Source organism: Phoenix dactylifera, chromosome 3 (assembly GCF_009389715.1).
Source record: "Phoenix dactylifera cultivar Barhee BC4 chromosome 3, palm_55x_up_171113_PBpolish2nd_filt_p, whole genome shotgun sequence".
Taxonomy (NCBI): domain Eukaryota; kingdom Viridiplantae; phylum Streptophyta; class Magnoliopsida; order Arecales; family Arecaceae; genus Phoenix; species Phoenix dactylifera.
In genome coordinates this window covers 8,365,028-8,376,640 of record NC_052394.1, presented here as the reverse complement: position 1 = coordinate 8,376,640, position 11,613 = coordinate 8,365,028, and the positions used below count along the sequence as shown (strand labels likewise).

Below are 11,613 nucleotides of genomic sequence, written 5' to 3'. Positions count from 1 at the left end.
CTGATTTAAATTAAATATGGAAACAGATACGATCCGACATAATCTAAGCCGATTTGAGCCCTAGTTTGGAGCCTTCTGTTATTCCATGTGTAAACCTCCAACCAATGATTTTGTTCGCGGTTTTGCTTCCACTGTTGGACATGGAAGGCATGCTGGACTTTGAGACGCCTGCATGGTCTGTGATGTAGTTAGAGGGTCGGGACGATTAGAATCAAACACGAATCTCAATAGCTGCGGTGTACTGGCATGGGCCTGCGATGCTATCTTAAGCTTCCTCTTGGACTGGACTCTCCTTACGTCAGGGGGGCAGAAAGATCTTCGTCCGATGTGTAATTTATTAATTATGATAGGCGTTACATCGGTGAGTGTGCGAAGTGGGATGCCAGGTGTTAGATACAATACTTAAAAGAAGGTGAAAAAAAATAAATTACCAAAATTCTTCTAAAATTAGTAATAAATTATAGTTATATTAATAATTTAAAAAAATCTATGTTGAGATTTATTTTTACCCAACATATTTATCTATAAATTAATAAAACATTAATCAAATTATTAATCTTAATAAGATCTAAATAATACACTAATTTTTTTTAAAAATGATCAAAATAACTTTATGGATATAATAATCTGCTGAGGATATAGAAAATATATATTTTCTTTCTTGCTCAACCTATGTAGGGCTGTTAACGAGCCGAGCCGAGCCCGAGCCTCCGCAGGCTCGGCTCGGCTCGTTTCACCAACTTCCCGGCTCGGGCTCGGGCTCGGGCTCGGTACCGAGCCCAGGATTGGGCTCGGGCTCGGGCTCGGGCTCGGGCTCGGGCTCGGGCGGCATAGCTCGGGCTCGGGCTCGTGAAGCTCGTTTGCCCGAGCCCGAGCCCGAGCCCGAGCGGCGAGCCCGAGCCCGCCCCATCCCCAGCCCCATCCAGCCATCCCCGTCCCTGTCTCCGTCGACCGTCGGAGAGAAGAACGAGCAGCCGCCAGCCGAGCTCAGTTCCGGCGGTTCGTCGGAGATGAATGAAGGAAGGAAAGAGAAGAAGAAGAAGAGAAGAAGGATAGAAAGAAATTAAAAAAAAGAAGAAGAATGACTCACCTTCTTCTTCTGAGACGAACGAAGGGCGGCGGAGGGAGCTCGGATCTGGAGAGCTCGCGGTCGTTAACAGCCCTAACGACCGGTGCCTTCTTCTGAGACGAACGAAGGGCGGCGGAGGGAGCTCGGATCTGGAGAGAGGGAGAGGGAGAGACGAACGAAGGCGACTCAGAAGAAAGAAATAAAAAAAGAGAAGACGCACCTCGTCGGCCGGTGCCTTCTTCTGAGACGAACGAAGGGCGGCGGAGGGAGCTCGGATCTGGAGAGCTCGCGGTCGTTAACAGCCCTAACGACCGGTGCCTTCTTCTTCTGAGACGAACGAAGGGCGGCGGAGGGAGCTCGGATCTGGAGAGCTCGCGAAAGCGACGATCGCCGGTGGAGGAGTCGGCAAAGAGGGGAAAAGAGAGAGGGGAGAAACGGAACCGAGCTCGGCATCGGCGGCGGAGGGAGGCAGCGAGTCATCGGCGGCGGAGGAGAAAGGCGAGAGGGGAGGGGAGGGACACCCAGAGGGGAGGAGGGGAGGGATACCCGGAAGAGGGGAGGGGAGGGCACCGGAAGCTTTTGGAGAAACCCAGAAGAAAGGAGAAGAAAAAAAGAAAAAAAAAGAGGAGGTGGTCAGCTAGTCAGGTGGGAGGGAAGGATTAACGGATTGGGTTTGGATTAACGGGCTAAGTCCCAACCCAAACCAATCCAATTCGATTTTGGAGCTCTCTTTTGGGCTCGTTTGGGCTCGCGAGCTGCTCGGGCTCGAGCTCGGGCTCGGGCTCAGATTTAAACGGGCCTCATTTTGGGCTCGGGCTCGTTTGACTAACGAGCCGAGCTCGAGCCGGGCTTTTACCGAGCCGGGCCCGAGCCGAGCCCGAGCAGCTCGGCCCGTTTGACAGCCCTAAACCTATGAGGTAAAGTTTCATTTAATAGTTAATTTAATTGGATGTGAATGTAGGTTTTAGAAATTATTATATATGAGCGTAATGAATATAAATTTTAAAAATTTTTTTAATTTATTTTAAAAAAATTTCTCTGATAGCAAATGTAAAGTCCTCTCATCATGTCTGGATATTTAGGCTCTGTTTGGGGAAGCTTTTGAAGAGCCAAAAAGCACTTTCTGGCCCTCCAAAAGTACTTTTAGCTAAAAAATGGTGTTTGGTAAATTTTCTGAAAATTTGTTTCAGCTTTTGCGGGAAGCTGAAAACAGCTTTTGGAGGAGAAGCTCCAATTTGGATCTTTCCGAAAATGCTGTTTTCAGCTTTTTCAGAAAGCTGTATTTTTGACCAAAATACCCTCATTTTTTTTAAAAAAAAATCCTCCCAAAAACCTCTCTCGCACCGTCTCTTCCTCTCCCACCCAACCCCACTCCCTCTCCCTCTCCCCCGCCGCCGCACCCTCTCCCTCTGCCCCGCCATCGCACCCCCTCCCTCTCCCCCGCCCCCATGGTGGGGAGGTGCCGAAGAAGAGGAAGACGGATGGTCTTCACCTTCCCGCGGCCGCCGCCGGCGACGATGTCCCCGTCACGGAAAGAGGCAGTGCCGAAGAAGAAGGAGGTCCCACGGTGGGGAGGGGCCGAAGAACAAGAAGAAGAAGGGGGCGCCCTCCCCCTTCTTGCGGCCGCCGGCAGTCACGACCCGCCCCCCTCCCGCGTCCGCCACGGCCCGGCCCGGCGCTGTCGGCCTTGCGGGAGAAGAGCACTTTCCCGGGGGCCAGTGCAGCCGCCGCCGGCCACGACCTGGCCCCCTCCCGCGGCCGCCGCTGGCCCCGGCCCGGCCCCCTCCCGCGGCCGCGGCGGCCTGGCCCCCTTCGGCGCCGCCGGCCGCGCGGGAGGAGAAGAAAGGAGAACAGGGAGAGGAAGGAAGGAGAAGAAGAGAAGAAAAAAAGAAAAGAAAAAGAAAAGGAAAAAAAAGAGAAAAGAAAAGAAAAAAAGAGAAGAAAAGAAAATTTAAAAAATAAAAAAGAAAAAATAAATAAATAAATATTTATATAAATGAATGAATGAATGAATAAATAAGATAATAAATAAATATATTTCAACATTATTAATTGTTTATGCTAATAATTATAATATTTTATACCTTTATTATTATATTATACTATAAATATTATATTATATTACATTACATTATAATACATTAATATGTCATTTTAAATAATTTAATATTATGTTATATTATGAGAAATTAATTTATACTAATAATTATAATATTTTATACCTTTATTATTGTATTATACTATAAATATAATATATATTACATTATATCATAATACATTAATATGTTATGTTAAATAATTTAATATTATGTTATATTACCAAATATTAATTTACTCTAATAATTATATTACTATTATGCTATATTATAATAATATTATTTTATATTACGAAAATATTATATTATATTATATATTTATGTATTAATATATGTTATGTTTTATTATGTTCTGTTGTATAATACTATGCAATGTCCTTTATGATAATTTTGTCATACAAAAGTACTTTCGCAGTTTGTTTACCAAACATAAAACAAAGTACCACAGCACTTTACGAATATACTTACCAAACGGCAAACAGTTTTTTATAAGAGCTCTACTTCCAATAGCTCTTCCAAACAGGGCCTTAGTCGTGCAAACCGATCAACTGTGACTATTAAAAATGAAATGATATGCAAACTGCAAAGGGTATATATATATAATTGTGATAGATTTTACCTCTCCTTAAACTACTTATAAGAATTTGACTCCAACTGAGTAAATTTAGAACAAGAAAAAATGAACGAGGAACAAGGAAATCAGGAACGACGTTCAACAATGTAACCTAAACTCGGACGTCTCAAAAAAGCATGCATCATGTTCCTGCTCATCAACAGACGAACCGAGAAACATCACCATAGCATCCATCATCCATGGAAGTTTCTGATTGTGCCATCTTGTACACCCGAGAATCATCACCAAAGCGCCCATCTAAATTATAATTCCACGGTTGCAACTCCCTAACATCTTCAATGTCTTCTTTAGTGCAAATTCCAGCACAATTCCAAGCAAAGCAGATGGATCAATGGACCGTATGTTCATCTTTGGCACAACGTTCCATCCTGGAGGGGAGCATTATGTCGAACAGAAGCTGGCGGTCTCCAAGCCGAGTCGAGTTGCTCAATGGCTAAGATTAAAGCTGATGTACTTTCAACCAAGACATACTATACTATAGCGAATTGGATAGTACGAATTGTACCGTATCGGTTCGGTATCAGTAATTAATGTGGTACAGAGGGAGGGCGTCCATACCAAGTATACCGATATAGTAACAAGATGGTACCGATACGGAGTCCAATACCGAAATGGCGTAAAACAAATAGAGTCCAGAAATTCAAATTCGGATATAGAACAAAGTAGTGGTCTAGAGGAGACCAAATTGACATTTCTATACTTTAACTCGAATCAATTCCAACTTATATAAAACTTTTCTCACGAAAATATTAGAAAAAATCTAAAAATTTTGCATTATAAACTAGATTCACTTAAGTTTACTATTCCTATTTGAATATGGATATTGTATGACAGTAGATTTCCTTTTCTCAGCTCACCTGACTTCAATCCAAGCTATTGACCAATTGGATTGCATCTATGACAAAATACCAAACAAATCAAGTCATCTAGGCCAGACTGGGTCAAGGAACCGAATGCATTTCATGTTGGATGGTTTCCTATGTGCCCATTGGACCAGATGAGGTCAGGACCGGATCGGCTAATTGTCTGACTCATTGGCAATCCTTGGTCTAATGAAGTGCAATTCGTATATCATGGATCAAGATGTGCATGCCTACATGATACTTCAATATATGTGCCTATTTGAATCCAAAGAAAGTTGATCAATTATAGATCAACTATCAAAAATGACCAAAGATATGAGAGCCATCAAGCTTTGGTTAATTAGTTTATGCATGACCCTCTGAAAGAATGTATTTGTCACTTGTCGCGCGTATGGGTAACTTCTTGCTGAATAAACTTCTTAAAGAAAGATTTTTGGACAAAGAGAAGTTAAAGTATGACAGGAACGGTACTTGGAGCTAAAAATTAGTTATTCTTTCGTGATAAAAGGCAGCAAGAAGACTGCATGGAGCTCTCGCATCTTCATACGAGACTATTAACGAATTTAATATGATATCAACGCCAGATGCGCTACTTCAGCCTTCCGTCTTAAAAGTAAGATTTTCCTTTAGATCAGAGGTTCAATCTACTTTAAAATGGTTTTACTGTATCAAAGATGCATGAAATCAAGATTGAATTGAATGACGGTCAAGTGTTCTTCCTCTTACCAATCTTATTCCTTCTTTGGTGCTTGTTTTATATTGTCTTTCTCAACTATTTACTAATTGTATCAGTGGTGTTACTGGTGTATGAATGCATATTAGATAAAAATTGATCGAATCCTTTTGTTTTATCATGTTCTTATGTTTGATGCATTTTTTTACTTTTTTTCTTTTTAATTGCTTGGTGATATTAAATCTTCTTAAGCCTTCCTTTTATTGTTAGAAATCAAGATCGATTATGAGAGACATATTAAAAGGTGGAAATGGTTCTTAGGGAAGGTGCACCATGATGCATATTTTATATCATGTTGATGATGTTTAACTGACATTAGTAGATTATTCTTTTTTTTGTTTGTTTTTGTTAATATGAGAGGGAGAACCCTCAAAATCCGAGAGAAAAAAAAACACAACCCGAGTTTTCAGCATTCACAAGATAGTTGAGGAAGAATGGACAAATGGAAGTGCGAGAAACCCTTAGCAATGGTTGCAGATCAGCAGGTATTGAAGGTGGGTTTTTGATCCATTGAATTATATACTATTACAGATTGAACAAACCTTGTTTTATGCCGAAACCATGCAAAAGGTAAGGTTGAGCAGGTGGCTGGAAATTATGTGCAAAAAATGGTATACATTCATCATTCATGAAATCATAAATTGAACATATAACAAAAAAATTATTTCATCAAAAAAAATTATAGAAAATATTGACAAATACTCTGTAGTTAAATTGTCAAAATAAAAATAAATTCCACAGAGGTGCATTATCAACATCATTAGAAGCTTTTCCTTTATTTTTTTCATCTCTAGCACCAAAGGAGCTTTTCTCTAATTATTTTCATCTCTAGAACCATAAATTTCTCTGGGAGAAGCATCTACACTCCAATAGAATAAATCTTGAACTGAGTTCACAAACAAAGAAATCAAGAAGATGATTGGTGGCATAAGCTAAACATGGTCTTCCAAACCTCTTGCACGCTTGGGTCTCTCCACTAATGAAGAGGGTTGGGTTGAAACCATATGGGAGGAGGCCAAACGAACTGAGAGTTATTGGCATAGCATGGCCATGGAAAAGGTTTGATTTTGCCATCCTCTAAATCGAATACACCAAAATCTTGACCAGTGTGGCAACCTTCAAAAATACAGTCATCATCTGGCAACTTGTGCCAATATTATTCAGGCTTTATGAAACCACAGATTTCAAAATAACTAGCAGTAAAATAGATGCAGTTCCCTTTCCATCCAGGAAAATCCTTCGTTGATAAAGAGAACGAGTTGTTCGTGCCCAAGAACAGCATATGATCACCCAAGCTCTTCACCTCGACTAGCCTTGCCTCCTTGCTTGATCGATCCAACTTAAAAACCTCAAATCCTCTTGTTGGATATGCTGTCCAAGGGAAAGGATCCCATCCGTGCTCAGGATACCTGAAAACTACCAACAGATCCCCACACAACTCCACCAAAAAACACCACAAGAAATCGATCGGGACTTCAGCTGTAATTGGTGTAAGCTTAAAGGTAGGGCTGAGCTCGCAGACAGCAACTACTCCACCATTATCTACAGCATAGAGCTGGCCTTGGTGCCATAAAATATCGGTGCAGATAAATCTCCGGTCGGACATGGTCCACTTCCCATCTCCTGGTCTAGCAAACACCAGTCTGTATAACCAAGATATGATCATGAGTATTCATGACGATGATACAATCATCGTTGGAACGTATGATGATAGCTTTGCTTACAAACAGGTCTTTCACATGATCCGAGCCCAAGAGATATGCCCCTCCAGCTTCCTCTTCTTCATCTTCCTCTTCTTGTTGATCTTCCTGTGCTTCTTCGATGACATACTCGGCACCGACCTCCTGCTCTCGGAACTCCAGTACTTGTGGAAGCGTTGTCAGTGGGGGAAGGTGAACTTGTGCCCTTGTTAAAGGATCGAAGAGACAGATTGCTGATGCAGCACTGACTAAAACCAGCCAGCCAACGGCGGAGCCGACGATCCTTTTGCCGCCTACTTCAGGCAAGTGAAAGTTGAGGATCGTTCGGTCGGAGAGGCGGTAGAAGGATCGGGTGTTGGTGAAGGCTTCGTCGAAGCTAAGCATCAGCCATGGGAGCTGGGGAGGAAGAGATGGCATGCTGCGCAGCTCTGTGGTGGCCGACCGCCATGACTCGCACACGGCACGGAATCGAATAAAGTCTCTAATGTCTCTGGCCAGGAAGTCGGCAATGGTCTGCAGCACGTCTGCCGGAACCATGGTCCATTGAGCCATACTTTGTTGCTTCTCCTTCTTTCTCCTACACAGGGTGTTGCAGGTCGTAGGAGGTTGAAGCCAATCACTGAACTATAAAAACGAGGGTAGGTTGTAGAATTGCTTTAGGATTTGGTTGGACTCAAAAGTTGAATCCTACAAAGCTTAGGAGAACCGAGAGTTCTAAGGGTAAAAATTTACGAACTCAAGAAGAATTTGGGCCGCAACCACCGAGGCCTGCGATTCAGGCCCAGCCTATCTTACAAGGAAGTTAACACTTAACACTATTCTAACCCGTAGCCCGTAGGACGGCCCAAAATACAGAACAAACGCCAAGCACCAAAAAATATTTGCAGATAGAAAAAAATTGGAAGGGAAAAAATAAATTTATTTAAAGGAAAACAAAAACCAAAACTAGAGTTTGGATCCCTCACAAAAACGCCTCCAAGCTCCCCACACAAAAAGAATTCTTTCCTAGAATCTTTCTTCCCTAAAATGAATTCTCTTCCCCTATTTATAAAACCATAATCATTCTTGTACTACAAAACAAAAACATCTCCTACTAAAAGACTAAAATATTACTATCCCACTCTGACTCAAAAAACAAGCTAATACATATTAAATTTGAGGCCCGACCTAATAAAAATAGACTAGCAACTAAAAAATAAACTATTCCAAGCAGTATTGGAATGGAAAATTAAGATAAACTGGGAATATAATCCTAGTATAAGTAGAACAAATAATGAAATTCCAACATAACCCGGGCTAATAAATGCAAGCCCAAGCCAACTATAAAAATAGATTTAGAATTTGGACCTAGTTAGGACCAAATGGACATATATCTATGATTGTGAAAATGGCTATCGAGCCCTTTTAAAACTGATGGTTAATTTGTCAAGATGGTATAATGTTTTTGTGGATGTTTCATGTGTGTCAATAGATTGGTATGTATGCAGTTCACCCTAACTCAAGTTGATAGAACCATGTGCATCGACCTAACATGTTAAGATTACTTTGATCTTTTAACATTGTTTAATTCTCTCTAGCTTCATGCTAGGCTCTAAGATGATTTCAAAAAAAAAATGCTCATTTTGATGTTCTTCCCATTAATGATATGTAGAAATCCTGGATGTAAAGTCCTCAGCTTATAGTATACATGAAATATAACCAACGTACACATAAATTAAGAACCAAAGTTAAATGTTTAAACTTAGAGCTCAGAGTTTTGCCGAGAGCTCTCCATGACATGTCAAAGGAGAACTGACAGACAAAGTGCAAAAGTTACACATAACTGTGAGAGATTTTATCAATCCATTAAGTTGCCAATTCCAATTAAATTAATCAAGAACAATATAAAATAAAATAAAGGAAATCAAGAACAACATTGAATCAATTAGTTTGTTTGAACACATTCAGTAATGTAAGATAAATCCTTGCAAAAATCTATGTATTTTTTTCATAGTATGTTGGGTAGTGCGGTCGTTTGCAATAAGACTGGTCGGTCCAAAATCACCAAAAAGATTGCAAGAAAAATGTATGAAGAGATAATTTTTTATTAAAAATTCTCACAAAACCAGTAAAAAGCAAGCACCATACTCTCTCTCTCTCTCTCTCTCTCTCACACACACACACACACACACACACAATATAAAGAGATAAATTAAACAGTGGTGGCCAGATAATCTGACCGTTGTCATCATAACATGTGTACGCATTCTAATTCTGCCATCCTCGAAGCTGTGCACACCAAAAACATCACCAATTACAATTCTGCAGCTGCAACCCCACATCTTCAATTGTTTCTACAGCAATAATAGAGGTTGGATGGGTACATATGGATCAAAAATATGTCATTCTGAACTCAATGTGTTTGCTAAACAGATCAAAAATCAAGATTCATATAGTAATCTAGCTCGATCTATTACAAGTGTTGAAATAAGTTAGACGAATTAAATAGCTACCTTATATGATAAGCTCCAAAATAACTATCAGTAAAATAGATGTGGGTTCCTTTCGATTTAAGAAACCCTCTCGCCTAGAGAGAGAAAGAACGATCGCCCTAAGCTCTTTACCTCAACCATCTTCACTTTTTGGCTGGATTGATCCAACTCGAGCTCAAACCTTTTGAGTTTCTGTGCCCCTCTTGCGAAGAAGATTTGGTTGTAATACCTAGAAACCAGCAAGAGATCACCACAAGACTCCAGTAGATACCACCAATGAAATTTGTCCTCGACCACAGGTATGGTAATTGCTGTTAGCCTGACCATGGGGGGGTCCGACATCACCCACTAGATCGCTCTCATTACCTTTACACAACATGGAAGTGGCCCAGGAAGTACAGGTGCACCATGGTCCATTTGTCTTTTTCTTGATGGAATCAGAAGAAAGAAAATATTCTTCCCCCAATTCCCATGGTCCACTTGTCATCTCCCAGCATTAGCTAACCCAAGGCGGGCCATGAGAATGGGATCACCAGAAGATGGCTTGGAGGCAAAAAAAAAAAGAAGAAAAAAACACTTCTAGGTCTTTTTTGAGAACACAATTTCGATCCCTCATACTTTCTTCCAAGAATATGATAATATATTGAGCTATCCAATTTATAGGGACCCAAGATATATAATGTTATATTGCTCGCATGTCATGCACGTACGTTCTTTCTACGAGCAACGATAACCAATGGATAGAATCCTATTTCTATGGGCTGATGTTAGAATCCACAAAATCCTTCTTTCTCATCAGGCTGCATAACTTGAATGGCGTAAGCAATCCCCCTTCAGTGAGCCAGGACTCGCCACCAATCTCAATGCAAGTATCGGCTATGATATTTTTAGAGGACAATGAATTTAAAAAAAGATCCAGAAATCCAAGGTTTCAAACCATACATTAATCAACTAAACTCAAACCATGTTTCTACAATAAAATTTGGTAATATAAACGTGTAGCGATGTCCTTGATTATAAGAAACAAAGGAGCTTTAGATCCATGCCAAGACTGAACTGCCAAAAATCAAAGCAAGCTTAAAATAAACTTGTCATAACCCAGAATTTTATCCAAAAAATGACTAGCTGAAAGTATTATTTGCATTCTTTAGACACATATAACCATCCAAAATCCCTGTAAGGATCCCTACAGGCATGTATTCAGCAACATAACGATTATGCATTAAGTAGATTTTGGATACTTATATTGGATCAAGAAACACACATAATACTCTCCGACTAGGTTTTTTCGGATGAGATTCTGGATTATGACGTGTTGATAAAATAATATTTCGGGTAAACAATAGGATAATCTTTGCAAGCACTTTCAACTCAAAACTGGCCCATGCACAGTACATGCTAGGTGATGCTGGAAGACAAGGCCAAGGAGAAGGCATCAAATGGAAACTATTATTATTGCTGGCTTTCTGCTCTGCGTACCTTTCAGATGAGAGAGGGCTGCCGTTAGTGGTGGTGAGGGCCCAGCACGGCCAAAAGGGCAAGGTGCTCAAATGCCCCGGCAGCAGAGCCCCCTGCCATGCGAGTCAGCAATTGTTTGCAAGCCAAGGAGTCGTCTCTCTGGTTAGAGGTGGCCTGCTCCTGTGCTCGGACGAGGACAGGCCACTACGACAAAACTCTCGACGCTCCTTCAAGGAGAAACAGCTCGTGGGTGGTGAATGGAGGACACTCCCTGCAAAGTTGGGTTAGTAATTAGGTAGCTCAAATGACATAGCAGCACAGGTTATTTTCTCCTCAATCTTCAGAGTGGCCAACACAGATTCAGATGGTTCATACAGCAATGAACCGCTTTCTCTTCTTTTTTTTCTGCCTCTACTTTTTTTAACGTAGAAAAGGTGGTAAACTAATGTATTCATGATGTACCGAAGCAGGGTCCTGTTTCTTGATGCGGCGTTAAAATTGTCACAAGCGCATAGAAGCATATGGGATTGGAAAGACGAACCAACGGAATCAAGGACATATTTTGTCACAATTCAATCATAGCTGAATA

At 41.0% G+C, this 11,613-nt stretch overlaps 1 protein-coding gene across 1 annotated transcript; it reads right to left on the bottom strand.

The window, feature by feature from the left end:
* Positions 1–6,497: 6,497 nt before the first annotated feature.
* LOC103701129 (F-box protein SKIP23-like) lies at positions 6,498–7,647 on the bottom strand. The gene is made up of 2 exons (XM_017841317.2): positions 7,124–7,647; positions 6,498–7,038 (listed from the first exon to the last, which is right to left on the bottom strand). Exons 1-2 carry the CDS (start codon positions 7,645–7,647, stop codon positions 6,552–6,554), a joined length of 1,011 nt encoding a protein of 336 aa, XP_017696806.2. The 3' UTR covers positions 6,498–6,551.
* Positions 7,648–11,613: the final 3,966 nt, after the last annotated feature.